This window comes from Pezoporus wallicus, unplaced genomic scaffold (genome assembly GCF_028554395.1).
Source record: "Pezoporus wallicus isolate ANWC-B61680 ecotype Strahan unplaced genomic scaffold, APGP_CSIRO_Pwel_v1 scaffold_13428, whole genome shotgun sequence".
Classification (NCBI taxonomy): domain Eukaryota; kingdom Metazoa; phylum Chordata; class Aves; order Psittaciformes; family Psittacidae; genus Pezoporus; species Pezoporus wallicus.
Window position 1 is genome coordinate 1,555,034 of NW_026637482.1, and position 20,448 is coordinate 1,575,481.

Sequence of the window (20,448 nt, forward strand, 5' to 3'; positions counted from 1 at the left end):
GTACTGCTGAATTGCTTTCAACTTGAAGAGGGAAAAATGATGTTCTTGTAAGCACTGTTAATAATCGATATTAAAATCTTTTAGAAGGAACAGTAAACTCAGTAAATTTCTATCTACCCATAGCTATTTGAGTTTGGGATGAGTCCTTTTGCAAAACAAACTTCCTTGTGTTTACTCTGAAGGGTCTGCTGCTACATCATGGAGCCAAGTTCTAGGACTAAAAAGGTGTTTGGTTTAATAAAGCATGTCAGTTGTAGACAAAGCTATGATTCTTTGGGGATGTTCCTAGTTTATTTAGAAAGAAAACTGTTGTGATATGTAGAGGTAATAATACTATGTTAAACCAAAGGACTTGCTAATAAATTGTCTCTTTAAGGAAAAAAACTAAGTTAATGCTTCTCAAAAGAAGGCTTAATTAATTATTTTTTTTATGAACCACGCTTTTTTTCCTTTTTTTTCTTTATTTAAATGTATTTCCTGAAAAAAAAAAAATTAGATTCCATTGGTAATTTACTTCTAGGGTTGGAACTGACTTTTTTGGAGTGAATGGGTGTTGTAGTTTAAGCACCAACTACTAAGAAGGAGAAAAATAACTGTCACAGATGAATTCAGGGGATTTCCTGTTACTTGGTGCTTAGTGTGGCTGTCCTGCTTCAGCATATGAGTAAGCAGAAACTGTTCAGCTTGGTCTTCTGAAGTGGCTTTGGGATCCCCTTGACTTGCCTTGCTGTGTGGTGGGGCCTTGGTTCTATGAAAATCACGGCTAAGTAAGGATTAGGTACAATTCCAAAAATACCGTGGCAGTTGTGTTCCAAACTGGCTGACCTTTTGTGTCATCTAAAGATTGGAACCTCTACTCCCTTAACCAACATACAGCTAGATGGATGAGAATACGAAAGAGCACATTGCTTAACAGAGGTGTCATGGGATTACAGAATCCTAGACTGGTTTGTCTTGGAAGGGACCTTAAAGCTCATCGATTCCAGCCCCTGCCACAGGCAGGGACACCTTCCACCAGAGCAGCTTGCTCCAAGCCCCTGTGTCCAACCTGGCCTTGAACACTGCCAGGGATGGGGCAGCCACAGCTTCTCTGGGCACCCTGTGCCAGCGCCTCAGCACCCTCACAGGGAAGAGCTTCTGCCTAAGAGCTCATCTCAGTCTCCCCTCGGGCAGGTTAAAGCCATTCCCCTTGGCCTGTCCCTACATCCCTTGTCCCAAGCCCCTCTCCAGCTTTCCTGCAGCCCCTTTATGCGCTGGAGCTGCTCTCAGGTCTCCCAGACCTTTAAATTATTCAGAAGTGCCGAGAGGGGACTTGAGCTGAAATATGGGTCCAGGGTCACTGTCACTGGTGTTTGCTTCTGCAGTGGTTGGACATGTGCAAACCAAGGGCTGCAGGGCAGATATGCCCATGTACAAGCTAAACCTTGATTCTACTTCCAAGTGATGATCCAGTATTCCCTTATATTATGCAAAATTTGTTTTCTCCTCTTTATTCTATTGCTTCAGTATTTGTTGGCTTTGTTTCAAAGGTAGCGTACATGGAGTGTTGGTCTTTTATCTTTGAGACAGCAAAACTTGTGTGTAGGTAAGATGCATTTGTTCTTTTGTGTGAGTAAGCATTCAGCCGAAGTTCTGGAAATCCTCTTAAACTAATTACATTTAATAATCCTTTATTGCTTCTCCCCAGAATTCCCTGGCACCAACTTCCCTTTTTACTCCTAGGCTGCTTTTATATTTATCTTCCTGTAGGTAGTCTTCATGGCAAAAATGAGTTCTGCAAATGCTACAGACAGTGTTGTCAGAGTTTTTTGCTATATGAGACATATATAAGGTTATAAGGTCATTGTATCGCTCTCTCCTTTGGTCAGATATAAAGAGAAGTGGTAGAAAATAACTGCATTAGAAACTATAGCTCCCTGGGTGAGTGATAACAGAGTTACAGCAGTGGAGTTGGAATAAGAGCAGATACACTGGTTCAGTATAAAGTTTTATCTCTGTCTGTTAGAGCAGTGAATAGTGATAGTGGAGGATGGAGCCCTGGAATGAAGGGGAAGGAGTGCAGAGTGGTATTTTCCTAGCCTATAGTGTCCCCTGCAAACAGAATTTAGAAAATAATAAACATTTTCCTCATTTTTGTTGGGTGTCAGCTTTTAAAGACCTCTTTATTACTTAATAGTATTAAGTATTCTGTATTCTGCTCTCCATTTGTGATGGTGCTTTCTTGTTTCTGAAATACTGGGGTACTGTGCATTCCCTCTAAATCTTGAGGGAAGTTCTTCAGGTAGCCTTTCGGATGACTGCAGACATCTCATCTAGTTGAAGATGTCCGTACTCATTGCAGGGGGTTTGGACCAAATGACCTTTGAATGTCTCTTCCAAACTAAACTATTCTATGATTCTATGATTGCAGCTTTTCATGGCATCTCTGTTTCTTTATAGTAAGTTCTCTTCATTTTTGTACTAATCTATATTCATATAAACTGCTACTAGAATGCTCTTTTCTGGGAGTAATAGCTTCTGCAAATAGAGGTCTAAGAGAATCAGTGCTGGAGTACTTCTTGGAACAAATCCTATTGAGACCAAGGGAGGTGTTGCTGTTTCTGATATAGCTGTCTCTGTTCTCTCTTATGCCAGCTGAGGAGTGAATATTTAGGTTTCACAGTAATATCTTACACAGCAATTTTATCTTGATGGGGGTGCTTTTTTAAATACAAACTTCTAAAGCTATTGGTCACCGTTATTTCCCCTCGAAAGGTGGGAGATTATTAAAGCTGATGTCCTGGAAAGGTTTAAGATGCTTAGGAGCATCCCTGGCACATAGTTAATTGCATCGTGGTGTTTTTATTTTCTTTAATTAAATTGTTTATGAAGTGCTGATAAGCAGCATGAAGAATTGAAATCTTTTCATTCTTCACACAGATCCAGTGCAGCACAGCAAGTAATGAAAAGATGTTTTGGAGCATATCCCCGCTGACTTGTTCAGTGTTGCTTCAAAAAGCAGTTGTTTCTGATGTGTTCATTTTTTAGCTTTCCCCCGTTGAAGTAGTTGGCTGGAACCAACCATGTTATTTTGCAAATATCAAGAGGTTCAGTAGTACATTTCCTCACTTAATTCAAATTAACTGTGTAGCATAGTGCTTGCTCTGGCAAGGTGGCTGTTTTTAAGGTGTGGATCATTGATGGCACACAGAAATTAGCTGTGTGATGGACTCCCATTCTTGACAACAGGAGTCATTTTCTATCTATGTATATTCAGTTGGAAAATACGTTTTTTGAACAGTTTGTTGACTTGACACCTCTGTTTAAATTGTGAATTCCTTGAGTTTTTCCCCACTGGTGGCAGCCTTGGTATTGATACGAAGTGTGACACTGTTACTGCCGTGTGATTTATGAAAATCCAAGTGAGATGATGACTGAAGCATATAGCACAGTAACTTTTCGTTTCCTTGGCTGGAGGTGTTATTGTCCCAAGTTCTTTGAAAGAAAATCTTTTTAATAATGCCTTTTTGTGTGCCTATTTTCTACATTTCAGTAATTGTTCAAGGTTGCGAACTGAAGCTTTACTGATTCTGGGTCTGTATATTCTGTATTTGTACACAAGACTTATATGTTTCTCTCTTTTTATTTTTTTTTCTTTTCTAGAAGAAATGAAGATTTAGAAACCTATTTGCCAAACAAAGAAGATGGGAGCAAATAGCAGCAGCATCAGTGAGCTTCCAGAAAATGAGTACTTAAAAAAGTTATCAGGAGCAGAGCCCATCTCTGAGAATGACCCGTTCTGGAATCAGCTGCTGTCATTTAGCTTTACCACTCCAACAAACAGGTAAGAGGGTGCTTGTTGAGGAACTGAACTTTGTTAATGTATTTGTAGAAGTGAGAAGTCTGAAAGCAAATGAATGGGTTATGTTAATTATTCCTGTTTTAGGTAGGGAGCTATAAATGCCTAGGTAAAATGAACAGTTGTTTCTAACTCGTTCCACCACTTCTTCCATTCCTGTGTGTGCCTTTCTTTGTAATAGTTGTAATTGCTGTTCAATGCTCCTTGTAGCTGGGAAAGATCAGAAGTAGGGTCTGTAGTGTTAGGGGTGGCTTTTTTCTTTTTGGTTGGTTCTTTTTGGTTGGTTTGGGGTCCTCGCTTTTATCTTTCTTTGAGGAATTCTCTGGAGTTAATGAAGATTCCAGTGTGTGATGTTTCCTCTCAACTTTCAGTGAATTCTCCATCTTGCATGTCTTAGCTGTATGTTAGCTGTTAAGTTTCTTAGTCTGTATGCCTTTTTTCCCCCTTCTCTCTTACATTTTAAAAAGAAGTTTGGAACTTGTCTCCAGGTCTTTTGTATTTTCTAAATATTTGAAATTGAAGTTCTGCTTGTCTTTTCACTCTAGCAAGTGGTGTATGTATAAACAGAACTAATATTTTTTGAGAGGATCCATAGCATATCTCCAGAAATGCAGAATATAAGTCCTTGTGATTTATGTTAACCCAAGTCCTTGGCTAAATTCATTGGCCTGGTGGGTGATTATTGGTCTCACAAGGACAATCTGGTATTACTTAATACTTCTAAATAGTACTTAAACTGTTTTTTAGTTTACAGTATCATCTGACACTTTTCTATCAAGTGAATGTCTTATTTACCCTGTTTTATTAGCAGTATTTCCTTGCAAAGGACCTAGTTTTTTCATAGAATCACAGCAGACTACAGCTAAACACATTTGTGTTGTAGGTTTAAGTAAGCCATAATGTGTGAGTGCTGAAACGGGGAACACTTTCAGTCTTTAAGAAATTTAACATATGTTTGAGAGGTGTTTTGGCAAACTTTACTGTCATCTTTTGTTTATTATTTATGATCCTGTAATTTATTTTTGTTGTTAAACAGAGCTGTTGTGAAAATGCTAGTCAAAGGTTGGTTTGTTTAGGGTTTTTTCAGAAGGTGAAAAACTAGTGCAGATTCATGAGGTCTCAAACGTTGAAAGTAAATTAATGGTTGAATGGAATACGATTTCTAGTGAGGTATAGCTTACATGTTATCTGACTTGCCTCTGTGATCTATCTTCTGCGAAGTACCTTCTGAACGGCAAAGAACCACATTTATCTTTCTAACATAGATCAGGTAGATCATCTGTTGTCTTCTACTGAGTGCCTGTGAGTAAGTGAAAGTTCACACAACTGGGAGGGAAAATCATTAAACAACCCGGAGGCATGTACTAGGTGTTACTTTTGTAAAGACTGAGGAGGAGGAAGGATTTTGGCTTCTGCATGGAGAGAGTAGCAGGAGATCAGCCGGAAGGTGCAGTGTTGTGAAGGGTTGTGATGCTGGTAGGGGGCAGTATGTAACTGTTGGTGTGTGAGGGAGCAGTTGTTCTCCAGGATCCCTGAAGACGTAAGAACTAATTACAGCATACCCATAATGAGCAAAATTTACTGTGAGGGTGCTGAGGCGCTGGCACAGGATGCCAGAGAAGCTGTGGCTGCCCCATCCCTGGCAGTGTTCAAGGCAGGCCTTGGAGCAACATGACTTGGTGGAAAGTATCCCTCCTGTGGCAGAGGGTTGGAACTGGATGAGCTTTAAGATCCCCTCCAACCCAAACCATTCTAGGACAGTGTGATGATTCTGTGAAGATGGTAAATATTCCAAGAAGCCATATAGTACTATATAGTTGTTTTTAGGGGGAAATAGCTATATATAAACCCCCAGCAATTCCTTTCAGTTGTTCTGCTCTTCTCTCACCCACCAAAGTAATTTTTCCTAGCTTGCTTTACAGCTTTATTTGTTCCTACCTCATGGAGTCAGATTGAATGCAAAGTAGTTTTGCTTAAAAAAAAAAAAACAAACCCAAAACAGTCGCATCACCCCCCAAAATCCCACCAATACCAAAAACCCCACAGCCAACAAAAAAAAAAAAAAAACGGATCCAAAAGCATGTTTAATTGTCTGACCACCAGATGGTGCTGTTACCTAGCAGTTCGAAGAGAATTGTTTGGAGAGGCATCTTTTGTGCAGCTTAATTGGAAGGAAACAGAAATTTTCCATTAAGTTGCATCTACCTGAAAGAACCATTTGACAAATGATGCCGGGTGATGTTGGCTGCACAGCTCCCTCAGCCATTGTTTAACTCGGCTAACCTTGCCTGCAGCGACAGAACAATAGAGGTCAATGTTCATTTTTGAGATTGATATTTCACAAGATTTCAGTTTAATTCTGTTTTTTTTAAATGAGGCTTGAGCACAGGTCACACTTCTGACAGCAGCAAGGTGGCAGTTTGTGACTGTTGTGGGAAGGAGCTGGTTTTCACTATCAAACAGGACAGATTTTTAAAGTTTTATTCTGTTTTCAAATTACACTTTTTTTAGTTGTGTGTTGCAAAATTAGGGACTGTTGGCAAATGTTATTAGGAATCATATAAATGTTGTGTGTTGTTTTCCTGGAGGTAATTTGTGGTACTCAGGAGTGAAAGATCTATCCAGCTTCCTCAGACTTTTGCAAAGTCTGATTGGATCCCCAGGGAGAAGAGGCTTGTATTCTCTGGATGCTGCTGTGGACATACTTCTGTTCTGCGTATGGCAGTACTATAGGGAAAGGGGAGGAGAAAAACATACTTAGAGCAGCCTTCCAGTATCTGAAGGGGGCCTACAAGGATGCCAGAGGGGGACTTTTCGTCAGGGACTGTAGTGATAGGACAAGGGGAAATGGGCTTAAACTGAAACAGGGCAAGTTCAGGTTAGGTGAGGGTGATGAGGCACTGGAATAGGTTGCACAAAGAAGTGGTAAATGCTCCATCCCTGGCAGTGTTCAAGGGCAGGTTGGACAGAGCCTTGGGTGATATGGTTTAGTGTGAGGTGTCCCTGCCCATGGCAGGGGGGTGTTAACTAGATGATCTTCTGGTCCTTTCCAGCCCAAACTATTCTAGGATTCTATGAGAAGGTAGTAGGAACATGCACAGTAGCAGAGAAAGCAACCAGCAACAAAAAGACACCATTGAAAACTCAGTAATATTTGGGAGGTAGGGGGGCCAGGGTAGATTGCATCCTTTCAGCAACTGATGCCGAACAGATTCACCTTGCTGTCAGGTAACCTTTCCCATGGCAAGGTAGTGGTGTCTGCAAGGAAGGTGAAAGGGTACTTGTGATACATTGAAGGGAAGCCTGAATCAGCGTGTAAGTAAGTGTAAAGTGATCAGTGTGAATCAGTGTAAGATTTTTAACACTCTCCAGTGCATGCTTTCTCCCTTTTGAATGTGTGGATAGTTCTTTGCTTTACGGAAGCTGTTCTGAATTAGTCCAGGTACAGCTGCCAAAGGAAGGTATTTTGGACTGCCAGACTGAGTTGGATCTTCTGAGGAGCAATAGTCTTTTAATCCCCAACATCAGAAGCCCGGGGCCTTGGTTTGATAGTTGGTGGATTACTGGTTCTCTAATGTGAGAAGGATGAAAGTGTGATAACGTATCTGATGGCATTTTTAGTGGCACTGCTTTCCTTGCTCTAATGTCTGTCCTCATTTTGTTAATGCTTTGTTTATCTCAGCACTTCATACTCTTTTCTTTCTTTGTCATTATTTTGCTTTTATTACTTTCCCCTTTCAGTTTGGTTCATCTCTTTCTCTACCTACCCATTTCTAATCAGCCTGATTCTCTCTCTTTGCTTTGTCTCCCCATCCATACCTGATCATATGTGTTAATCTCTGTGGTTCCATGTAGTTCTTAAGTATTACTCATTTACTCAGCCACATCTTCTTTACTAGATTTATTTTTTTCAGTCCAGTTAGCTTTTTCATCTGTTTCTGTGAAGAACACAAGGTAGTTTGTAGGGGGGAATGAAGTTTGCCAAATACCAGTGCTGCTAACTGTAAAGTTGCTGTGTCTCTGTCAGCAGCACTGATTCAAGGCACTCCTGCCCTTTCACTGTCCCTTCCAGTATTTATTCAGGTCTGCCGTGGGTTTAATAAGAAACTAATCTGTCTAAAAAACAACAGAGCAAAAAGAAGTGTATATTTTTTCAGCCAAGTTAATTCTGTAGAGTGATTCATAGCATGGCACCACAAAACAATCCTGGCACAATGAGAGATTGATTTTTGGGGCACAGCAGACTGTTGGGTTAAAACGTGGGATTGTTTAAACCTGCTGTTCCATCCAAAAATGAACGTGAAAGTGCGTGATCAAAGCCGAGCTGGCTGTAATATTCTGCTTTTCTGGGCTGTTTGTTCTTCCTCTCATAATGTTGATTTTCTTAGTAGTTAAGCACATAGTAAGACAGAATATTAAGTGGGTGTAGTTCTGGTCTGTGCATTCACAAACCCTGATGATGAATCAGCCATCAGCAGTTAGAAATGAGCTGACAGCGAATCCCTGCTCACTGCCTGTGACTCCCCTTGCATGAGTGATGGTAACAGCCAGAGCCAGTCTCCGGTGTTTGGCAGATAAAGCCATTGCAGCCTTACACAATTTAGGAGTCATAAGAGATAAATAATATATATATGTGTATATATGCACAAGTGATAGTATAAGGAAAAGCTATCAGCAGTTCAGTTTTGAGTTGCCTGATGCTTTTCATTGTAGAAGGTGTATTGTGATACCCTGTTCTGTAAAGCAGGTTGTGGATGCTGAGAAGGTAAAACCCTCTTTGGCTACAGATGTGTCTGCTGAGAAATTTCTGGTTTCATCCATTAGGAAATACTTGGTGGTCTAAGTTCACACTCCTGCGTGTCCTTTTTCTTTTCTTTATGGTTCTTTATTTGTTGCAAAGAACAGATTCATGGGAACTGAATTAAAATTGTATAAAACCTCTTAAATTTGCCACTTCCTACATTTTGGGTGGATGACTTACCAATCTGAGTAGCTGTGAGGTTTACTTTGGAGTCTTAGCAATCCGTTTTGTTTGTCTGACTCTTCAGTGAGTTGCTACCAAGAATCCACATCCTCCTTAGTGGTAGTGTTAGTTACAATTCTTTCCTGGTGGAAAACTTAAACCAGAGTTAACTAACACAGAACTTGCTGAAAATCATGTGCTATTATAGTATTTACTATTCCACTTTGTTGCTTCCCTGGAGTTATTAATGAGTTGCTGGTTTAAGAACAGTGGGCATAAGCCTTTAATGGGAAGACATAAAAATGAGGAACTTTTATGTTGCCTTAATATACAATTTGAAATTGGTACAATAAATTATATGCAGCTTTAAGTTCTCTGACATCTTTCCTCCAACTAGTACCTTAAAGTCAGCACTGCCACAGTATGGATTTACTGAATGGGCTGATTCTTAAATTTTATATTCAATGGCAAAGAAAAAAGCTGTACTGAGAGGAAAAAAAAACATTCCTTTGTTTTTTTTTTCTTCTGTTTTATGGGGAGTTAGTTTTCTGGGCCTTATTCTTAAGGATTGGACCTTATTCTTACCATAATAAGGGTGGCATGGTTTAGGTATGTTTGTCATTTCAGTTTCTATGCAGAATACTTTCCATGTTGCAACGCTCTAACAGTAGTCACCGACACTTTGAAACCTGTATTGTGATATCTTTAACATAAAAGCAGAGAAAACCATGTTCTTCAAAAATGACTGCTGTCAGGAAGAGCTTTGCTGGTCATTTATGAGTTACAGGTTTGCTGAAGTCTGTAGACTGATTAGTCCACAGTTAGTAAATTTAAAGTAAGGCAACTGAATTCAGCCACTCTAAAATAACTCCACTGATTTTATTTTTCTCCTCCTTTGTATTGTATTTTTCCCCCTCTTCTTTTGGGAAGTTGTAGTTTTCTTACAATATAAGCTGGAATAGCTAGCCTCAGAATCAAGCTTTCTGGTAGCGTGAAGCCAGAAATAAAAATCTGCAGTCAGTGAAGAAGATGACTTTTTATATTTTTTTTGTGCAATAGACTGCTTAAATTACCTTTCTTCCTCACCTTTACTGAAAATGTACTTTTTTACATAAAATTAAAGTTGTGAAGAGGCTCCATGTGCTGTGATCAGTAACTACAATGTGATTAAATCCCAACAAAATTAAAGACAAAAAAAAATTATGTAAGATCAATTGTGAAATGATAGAAGAGTAATTTCAGCAAGACAGTCTAAATACTGTTCCAATATTACATTTTACTTAGTTAATAATCACTGTCTGTACGTATGATGAATAACCCCAAATTTTCACTCTTTCTTGTTGGACATGAAGCCAGGCTGAGAGAGCTGGACTGGGTCAGCCTGGAGAAGAGAAGGCTCCTGAAGGGGAGACCTGAGAGCAGCTCCAGTGCCTAAAGGGGCTGCAGGAAAGCTGGAGAGGGGCTTGGAACAAGGGATGTAGGGACAGGCCAAGGGGAATGGCTTTAACCTGCCAGAGGGGAGACTGAGATGAGCTCTGAGGCAGAAGATCTTTGCTGTGAGGGTGCTGAGGCGCTGGCACAGGGTGCCCAGAGAAGCTGTGGCTGCCCCATCCCTGGCAGTGTTCAAGGCCAGGTTGGACATAGGGGCTTGGAGCAAGCTGCTCTAGTGGAAGGTGTCCCTGCCCGTGGCAGGGGTTGGAACTTGAAGGTCCCTTCCAACACAAACCAGTCTGTGGCTCTATGAATATAAAGAGGTAACTTTGATTTCTGTTACTATTCCCATATGTTTTGGTGGGGGTGTGTGCATTGAGTTCCCAACTGGCATTTAAATGACAGTACAGGTTTGAGAGGTTGAACTTTTTTGTCAGGATAAAAGATGCTTCTAGTATTAAAGGGGCAGCATTTGAGCATGCAAGTTTGATCTTTGTTGAAGTTCTCTGACCTACCTAGTACAGAGTCCTTACTATGTGATCTAAGTTCAGTGGTTTTGCTGCCCCCTTTCCTACAGAAGGGGGTTACCCTCGATTACTCTTTGCTTCTGCAGCTGATGTGTGATACCTGATGTCAGCTTGAAAATAAAACAAGGTAAAAACTTTCTCTGAAGATATTCTGTGCTGTTAGGAAGCAAAATTTGCTGTTAATTTTGCTGAAGTCTGTGGGCCTACCCTCACCAAAAAAAACACCCCAAAATAATTTCTTGCTTTCTTAAAAGAATTTGAAAATGCTGGAAACCAGATCACAAGATGAGGCAGGAATTCTTATGATTTTTTTCCTGCTTCTCACGTGTCTTCTTGGATCTGAATAAGCCAGTCAAGTCTATGTGGTTACGTATACTTTGAATCCTGTGTCCCCTGTGCTCACAATCTGTTTGAACCCCCAAACAAGGTCGTACCTTTTACTTGCGTCTTGGAAAATTATAGAAGTGGTAAATATGGTTGGGATATGTATTACTTGTCCCAGAGCAGGTAGGTGGTTTAGTGCAGGTTGTGCCAGCTGAAATATAGGATTACATGTACAAACTCACCCAGGTCACTGTGATCGCAATATTAAAGATTGGTAGCCTGAACCTCGTGTTTGCTGCCACGTGTCCCGTTCAGTGGCAGGGCTTACTGGATGTTGCTGAGGTGTGTGGGTTTCTCCAAGTGGTGCTCAGCAGTGCTGCAACACAGCAGAAAGGGTTTACTTGCCTTGCTGCTTGTTAATGCTAGAAACTGATAATCTTGTTCTACTTGAGAATATGCTACCAGTTGTTGTAGACCAGGGAATATTTTGTGCCCCCATCCGTAATGAATCTCTCTTCTACCTTTTACATGTTACAGAAAATCCTTCAGAAGCTGTCTTTCAGTTCTGAAAAGGTGTGATTTTGACTTTCCCTGTTCCTGGTGGGTAAAATTGCAGAGTGGAACATGTGTGGGATATTTTCCTTTTTTTCTTTCTGAAAGGTTGTTTTCTCCTGGATCCCCCCATAGGTGCTTCATTATGGTTAAATACAATATGTTGGTGGGGATCAGTTTAGCTGCATTTTAGACTTTCTCACCATCCCGGATAGCAAGCTTCTAGAATATGTATCTATGTATATGGATACATATGTTTGGCAACAAGGCAGTTTGTGTTCTTTGGGTGAGGCTTTTCAGAGAGGATTGGAACTTTTATCTGTGGTCAGTGCAGTGAAGGAGCTTCAGTCTCTCAGGGCTTGCTCTTGTCATTAATACTGAAAAATACTTTGAATACTACCAGTGCTGCTCTGTGGATTAGTGGAAAGATGGAAGTTTTAGTGTTAAGTTTCCGTTCTTAGAGTCGTTAACCAAATGTAATCTCCACAGGGATTGTAGAGCAAAGTCAGTACTGTACCTGGTCCTCACGTTTCTTTTGTGCCGGCTTTATGAGTCTTGCTCTGGCATTTTCTTCCTGAGTGCTCATGCAATGTGTCTTCTGTCCTCACAGCACAAAAAAAACATGCAGACACCATTCTGCATGTCTCTCTCTTCCCTTTGCTTCCCAAGTGAAGGCAAGAAAGCCACTGCCAAGCTTTGCCCTGGGTAGCTGAGAATGGGCTGTTTACTGTGTTTCCCACTATACTCTTATCCGTGAGCCCATCCTTGGGGATGTAGCAGGAGTATAACTACTATTGAGTGTGCATGTGTTGGGTGGTGTTCTGCTGTAGTTCTTCCTCACTAGGTATTTCCGTTGGGTGAACTGAAGTTTTGCAGGTGGTGTTGCCTAGTTTTGAGTATAGCAAAATTCAGTTTTGTGTTCTTGTTTTAGGAATAAGAGGGAATGGGCTGTATACTTTGTTTTTCAGTAAGCATTCAGTTCTGTTTTTTTTTTGTTAGGAAAAATAATGACTCAAGTGTTAAAAGCTTCGCTGAAGATCTGAAGGTCTTGCTTGGCTTACCACTGTTTTTGATCCTGGCAACTTGTAGAAATGGGTCAACTCTGGAATTTGTTTGAGGACTTTGTGTAGCTTTTAACAAAGGGAAGAAAAAAGCCGTGTAAGAATGCTTTATGTTAAAACCTGACTGCTTAGAAATCAGGGCAAAATGAATGAACCGTAATTAAAAACTGGATGTCTGCATTTACTGTTTAAATCCTAGAGGAATTACAGTAATCAATCAGGCTATATTACAGAAGTCCCCAGCATCTTTGGGTAGCAGGATGTGGGTCACGTTGCGTTGGATTACAGCTATTCAGTACCTAAGAACTCTCTGCTGAGTTGGTGCCCAGTGTAATATTCACCCTGCCTCTCAGCTCTTAGGAAGGAATACATACTGATGACAAGCAGCCAAACGGACAAATGTAAAAGTATTTTAAGAAGTGCAGAAATTCCTTGTTTCTCATGGACTTAGAAAACTGTGTTGTCTGTAGTTGCTGGCAAAGTGTTTTAGCTTTATGCCGTTTGCTTTTTATTACCTTGCATGTGTTTAGCACTGAAGCAAGAGACCACTTCTGAGAGCAAGTCTAATGTTTTTAAAGTGTATATGAAAGTGTAAGTTTGTTCTTTCTGAAACTTGTGCTTAAGAGCAATTTATGAGAGGAACAAATGCTGATATTTGATATATATAAAAAAAGCTAGTCTCCATACTCTAAAGTTGTCTAAGGGTGTTCAGCTGTAGGTGAAGAGCTGTCCCTGCTGTCAGCTCACTACACAGAAAATGAGCCTGACACAAGGGAAAATTTGCAGGCATCTTAAAGCTTAGTTTATTTCATGTCTCCATCTCCTTTCAAAAAGGTTTGAAATAATTCTTTTGGCTGCTATTTCTACCAATATCCTTATGTCCTCTTTTCAACCCTCAGGAGCTCGGGAACACCTCCGACAAACTCAACAGCTTCTAAGAGCTCCACATGGGTTTTCAGCAGTGGAGCTGGCTTAGGGGCTTGCCACACAACACCACAGTTAATCTCAGCTTGATGCCACAGTTCTTAGGACTGTGCTGTAAACTGGATTACCATCTCAATTTAAAAGCAGAAGGAAGGGGGACTGCTTCCCCCACCATTGCCTTTTAGAAAGTCACTGGCAGAGCTGTAGGGGGTTGCTGAGACAGGTTTTGAGCAGGTGGGACAGAGAGAGTGCATGCAGGACCATTCCTTTTTGCCTTCAGTGCTATTTTTATATAAACTAAGTTACTAGTCAGAAATCTTAATGCTTGGGAAACAACAGTGACTCAGGCAATCTAATTATGGCAGTATTAAGTTCTGCAATATTTTTATATGAGGAGAGCTTGAATGGAGGCCACACCACTGACTTTTATAGGCTTAATTACTTATTCAGGTTTCATTACATTGCCACTTTCCTATTTATTCTGAGATGGTGATTTTCATACCTTTAATTACAAGGATGTATCTGCGCGTGCTCTGAAATCGTTCAGCCTGTATTACATACTGTGTTATATTTGCAAGCATTAAACTGTTTAGGGATTTTTGACTGGCTTTTGATTTGGGGAACTTCAGAAGGACTGCAGTTCCTGTAGGTCAGACTGCATATTAATTGAGTCTGTAGGAGCTGTCCAATCTTCTCTGATACTCTGAGCAATAGGACAAGGGGTGATGGTTTTAAACTGGAAGAGGGGAGATTCAGAGTAGATACAGGATTTTTTTTTTGTGATAAGGGTAGTGAAACAGTGGAAAAAGTTGCCCCTTAGGTGTTAATATTGGGACACGTTTGTATTGCTTAATGTGGCATTGGACACAATATCTTATTATTATTTGTCTTTTTTACCCATCTATTACAGAATAATATATTTCCCATATATTATTCTGTTTTGTATTCAAGGGTCAGTTACTCTGTTCTGATAGGTTTGTAGTGATGGAAGTGTATAAATGTATTTTATGTGTTTGACACTGCTGGTATTTATTTTCAATGGTTGTTGGCAGGTTTTGTTTTAGTGCTTTATTGTTCTTTTCAGCGGATGTTTTCACTGGGGCGTACCAACAGGCAGGTAATGAAGTTGTGAAAACTTTGGTGTATCGGATATGATTGTTACATTAGTGTAATAACAGTTGCAGGAAAGTGGTGCTTTGCTTGAGGTAAAATGTCAGGTTGAAGATCCTTTAATTTATTCTTCTAAAAAAGATGTTATTTTATATGATAGTTCTTGTAAAAATTAAGTTCTGTCTGTAGGTTGCCATCTGATGTGTAGGTTCTGTGGCATCAAACTAAGCATGGCAGCATAGAATCATAGAATGGCTTGGGTTGGAAAGGACTTTAAGATAATCCAGTTCCAGCCCCCACTCTCATGGGCAGGGACACCTCACACTAGACCATGTCACCCTAGGCTCTGTCCAACCTGGCCTTGAACACTGCCAGAGATGGAGCATTTACCACCTCTTTCTGCACCCTGTGCCAGTGCCTCACCACCCTCACAGTAAAGAACTTCTTCCTTTTATCTGACCTGAACTTGCCCTATTTCAGTTTGAACCCATCACCCTTTGTCCTATCACTACAGTCCCTGATGAAGAGCCCCTCTATCATCCCTGTAGCCCTCTTCAGACACTGGAAGCTTCTCTGAGGTCTCCATGCAACCTTTTCCTCTCCAGGCTGAACAGCCCCAACTTTCTCAGCCTGTCTTCATACAGGAGGTGCTCCAGTCCCTGATCATCCTCGGGGCCTCCTCTGGACTTGTTCCAACAGTTCCATGTCCTTTTTATGTTGAGGACACCAGAACTGCACACAATGCTCCAAGTGAGGTCTCACGAGAGCAGAGTAGAGGGGCAGGATCACCTCCCTGAGCTGCTGCTCACAGTCAGGGGGTGCAGACCCGTGCGCAGCAGGGGTTCTGTGCTGCGAGCGCACACAGAAGCCGGCTCATGTTCATTTTCTCATTGACCAGCACCGCAAAGTCCTTCTCCACCGGGCTGCTCTGAATCTCTTCTCTGCCCAACCTGTAACACTGAAGCCACAAAGATACTAGCAATATGAAGCATGTAGTGCCATCACTTCACTTTGACAAACAATTAACGTTTGACTATTAGTTTCATGTATTATAGTCACTGTACTTCGAATGCATCTCATACTGCCTGTGACTGGGATTACTGAGCACAGGAATGGCTTCTCTAGAGAGATTGTGGAGTAACTCAAAAGCTACCTGGTTGTGTTCCTGGGCAACCAGCTTTAGGTGGCCCTGGTTGAACAGGGAGATTGGACAAGGTGACGGACCTCCAGAGGTCCCTTCTCACCTCAACCACTCTGACTCTGTGATATCTGTGTAAACCACCTCATCATAGAATCAGAATGGTTTGGGTTGAAGGGACCTTAAAGCTCATCCACCACCCTCACAGGGAAGAACCTAAGATCTAACCTGAATATCCCCTGCTGAAGTTCAAACCTATTACCCCTTGTCCTATTGCTAATGGATCAGTAAAATTAGGTGCTTCATAGGAATATTTTACTACTGTTTTGTAATGAATTTTCACTTCAAGTGCAAGAACCCAATTGCTTGTGTAACCATGTTTATTTTCTTTTTCCTCTCTCCTAGTGCTGACTTAAAGCTCTTGGAAGAAGCCACAGTCTCAGTCTGCAAGTCTTTAGGTGAGAATTTGTGACATATTTTTTCCATGTGCTTAATCATGTGCACATCCATGTCTTTAATAAACCTAACTTTCCTTCTATGTGTAGTAGTGTAAAGAATGTATTTTGTGTATATATATATATCCCTGGCTTTTAGAAGCTTCCATTGTCAATTGTTTTGTAGAGCTTGAAATAACCGAGACATAAAATAATTCCATCCCTACTATGTTTGTGTACTCTGCCCTCTAAGTTGACCAGTAAAGGGAGAGAATTAATTGTAGGTTGAAAGGAAGAGATAGTCTAAATGTGATCAGCGATGTTTCAGGAAGGTAAAAAACTAGTTATGAAAATCTGCCCATGTCTCTTGACAGGAGACTGTTGTGCTATAGATAGGTCTTGAAGGGAAAGCAGTAGGAGCTCTACATTTGGGCTATTTTAAATCTAGGCTGAAAAGTATGTTTAGAGAACAGTTACGGAGTAGTAAAGCATGTACTGGAGAATCTTAAAAGAACATCAACAGCTGTGCAGAAAAACTAGATATACTGTGCTTTGAGCCTTTGAGATTTGGTTTCATTCTGTGTATTTTTTGAACTAAGTAGTGTCAACTTAGAAGTGCTATATAATCATCTCTTATTTTTCCTCATTTAGTTGAGAAGAATCCTCGAACAGGAAACCTTGGGTCATTGATTAAAGTCTTTCTTTCTAGAACCAAAGAGTTAAAAATTTCAGCAGAATGTCAGAAGTAAGTGCCCAAGGAGAAAAGCTTTGTGTGCCGTTTCACTTCTTAAATGTTGCTTTTGCTGCTAGCTCTTGAGTTTTTTACTTCACTAGTAAACATGCTCACAGACCAAAACGTAGAATTCTCTTAAGATGTTATTTGAAAAGAAACAAGTATCTAGTGCTTTTCTAAACACAGATTAAGTGTAATAGGTAAATAGATCACTGGGGGGAAAAAGGCATGTTTGTGTTCGTCCTGTGTTACACAAATACATTTGTGTACAGGTGGTGTAACTTCTGGTTACTACTGGTTTAGAGCTGTTTAAACACCTGTCCTTTTTAGCTAAATCTTAATATGTGAACCAGTGTTGATAAAAATATGGAAATATTTTAAATTGAGTTGGATTTGAACACAAACTTCTACACAGAGACATTGCTTTCAAATCATATTGTGCAACTTCCATTAGTTTTGCTTGCCGCTTCCAGCAGTAGGAAAGAACTTCAAGAGTTGTGTGTAGAACTGTATAGTTTTTGCATGAAGCTTTCTGTAATTGTTGCCCCACACCCATAGACGAATGTCCAAGTCTCATCAGATCTGGGACTTCAGAAAGGATGATTTTCTTTTAATGCCCCTTTGTACCAGGACTGTCTTCAGCCTGGATAGCTCCTGCTGTTTTAATCCAAAAAACACCCTGAAAGTACAGCTTCAAGCAAGAGCTTGACTATGTGCTGTTGGATGGGCTTCCCAGCAGATGTTTACTGGGACTCAAGAAAACATAAAGAAGCTATATCACCCTTGCATTCAGAAAGCTTGGAAGACATTTGTGTATGTTGCATAGAAAAATCTTGCTGTACTGTGCTCCTGAAGTTCGTAAATGCCTATGGTCACCTCATGGCTGTTTTGACTGGGAAGAGTGCTCAGGGAGACAGAATAGCTTCTCTATCTGAAACTGATGGAAATTTTCAAACACCTTGATGGCTTGAGTCCATAGAATGTAGAAACCTGAAGAAGAATGCCGAGCTACCTGGTGAGCTCTTCAAAGAGTGGTGTTTTTTAACAAGACAAATTTAGCAATAAAGTTGTATTCTCTCGGGGGAAGGAAAAAAGTACTGCTTTTAAAACCATTTCCAGTTTACCGTATCATCAACTGAAGACTCCATGCTTGAGCACTTTGGCTTTTCCTTGCTTTAACTGTAGGAACCCCTTTGTCTCTGGCATATATTAACTTGTGGCTTTTGATGCAGGTTAGCGAGTTAAGCATTATTGATTCTTCTTTGTTTCTGCTCTTTCCTAGTCACCTCTTTATTTGGCAGGCTCACAATGCACTGTTTATTATTTGCTGTTTGCTGAAAGTATTCATCAGTCGAATGTCAGAGGAGGAGCTGCAACTTCATTTTACTTACGAAGACAAAGCACCGGGCTCATACGGTAGGTATACAATAGTGCTAGTGAAGCATATATCCCACAAGAGACTAAAAAGTTCTTTGTCAGTGTTGGTCGACATGGCATTCAGAAACATGATTTAGTGATGGCCTTGTTAGTGTTAGGTTAATGGTAGGACTTGGTGATCTTAAGTGCCTTTTCCAACCTAGGTAATTCTGTGATTCTATGTTTTATTTAGGCTAAGAATCCAAAATGTTGCATTAAAACTGGAAATGAGGTACTCATGAGGTTCTTTACAACATGTTTACAATTTGGGGCAACCTGTGAGGTTGAAAGTAGGTAGTAGTAAAACAGACTTATTTCTTTGGGGTCTGAATTTGGTGTAAACCGTCTTCCTTTGTATCATACATGTGAAGGAGAACACCTTCAGAATGCGATGAGAGCTTTTAGTTACACATTAGCTGTTGTCATCTGCTAGAATTAAATCTTTGTTAACAAGCTGTTACAGGTTCTTACAGCAAAATAGACTTCTAGAGGGGGTTGGAGTTGTTTGGTTTATTTTTTCTTTAAAGATTTGTATTAAGTTTAACATGGGCATTTATTTACAAACTTATTTTGACATTTATTTTAAACAGTTCAGAAGTGATGCTGTAGACCTACCTTAGCTTTAGTCATTTTCATACAGTTTAAAAGGTGCTAACAGTCCTCTTCAGAAAAACAGAATAGAACTGGGATAAAGCTGACCATGTATTACTGTAGGAACAATGATGTTGCAATTATTTAGTGTTTCTTTTCACATACGTTTCATAAACCAGCAGCAGCCAGGGAGTGGAATTGATGCAATTTTCAGGAATCTAGTGAGGGAAAATAACAGTACTGTGGTTAGAACTGATTCATTGAAAAGCCAACTGCTAAAATTTAATTAGTGGGCAGTAGTTTATGCAGGAGTACAGGAAATCCCAAAGAATTTAGGAAGAATGTTCAAAACCAAGTGCATCTCCAGGAAATGGATCACATATTAGAGAATAGTTAGGGCTGGAAAGGACCTTAAGATCATCCAGTTCAAACCCCCCGTGTCATGGGCAGGGGCATTTCACACTAGACCATGACAGCCAAGGCTCTGTCCAGCCTGGCCTTGAACACCACCACGGATGGAGCATTTACTACCTCTTTGGGCATCCTGTTCCAGTGACTCACCACCCTCACAGTAAAGAACTTCCTCCTTATATCGGACCTGAACCTCCCCTGTTTTAAGTCTAGACCCATTACCTCTTGTCCTATCACTACAGTTCCTAATGAAGAGTCCCTTGTAGGCTCCCTTCAGACAGCGTCTCTGAGTTCTCCACGCAGCCTTCTCTTCTCCAGGCTGAACAGCCCCAACTTTCTCAGCCTGTCTTCATACAGGAGGTGCTCCAGCCCCTGATCATCCTCGTGGCCTGCTCTGCACTTGCTCCAACAGCTCCTTGTCTTTCTTATGTATTACACCAGGCAAAAGGTGGCAGGGAAGATGTTCAAGTAATCTAGCTATTCTGTTTCTGCTATCACATCATTCTTTCTGAATGAATAATGTGAATGCATTCAAAATCAGTTTGATTACAGCAAAAAGAAAGTTGTAACACTGCTGCAAATCTTCATGTAGGCCTGTATCAAGACACTCTACAGAACACATGATAGATAATGCTGGCATAGGAGCCTTGATTGCTTTTGCTTTGTTGTAAAGACACTGTTGAGTTTGTAATTGCATGTTGATTGTTGCATAAAGCCAAAAATGGTCTTGCAAGAAGAACTGGTATGAGAACGGTAGTATGGTGTGAGTGGATTATGGAAGAACAACTAAAAGTGCCTGACTCTGGATTTCCCTCAACAGTCAGTCCAGCAAGGGTACGTGTTGGGAACACCTTATAGCTGCTTGCTCATTGAATAGGTAAAACTGTTCGTTAGAATCTGTTCTCTTCCTTGGCACTTGCCTTTGCTCTGGGGGAAGCAGACTTCTGGTGCCAAAAGATTAACTGCTACATGCTGAAATGGTTTAATGTATTTAA

General features: G+C 40.5%; 2 protein-coding genes across 12 annotated transcripts in view; both read left to right on the top strand.

The window, feature by feature from the left end:
• The window catches only part of RPL17 (ribosomal protein L17), a 117,006-nt gene that overhangs the window by 20,062 nt on the left and 76,496 nt on the right, over positions 1-20,448 (top strand). The gene's annotated exons all lie outside the window — the stretch shown is intronic.
• DYM (dymeclin) overlaps positions 1-20,448 on the top strand; it is a 224,266-nt gene that overhangs the window by 8,296 nt on the left and 195,522 nt on the right. For 9 of the 11 annotated variants that reach the window (XM_057405672.1, XM_057405680.1, XM_057405676.1 and 6 more), the window contains 4 exons: positions 3,643-3,823; positions 16,274-16,326; positions 16,954-17,047; positions 18,318-18,451. In XM_057405672.1, the coding sequence (XP_057261655.1) occupies positions 3,684-3,823; positions 16,274-16,326; positions 16,954-17,047; positions 18,318-18,451 (421 nt within the window). In that variant the 5' untranslated portion in view covers positions 3,643-3,683. The remainder of the gene's footprint in view (positions 1-3,642; positions 3,824-16,273; positions 16,327-16,953; positions 17,048-18,317; positions 18,452-20,448) is intronic. The other 2 variants (XM_057405681.1, XM_057405679.1) reach the window with 1 other exon arrangement.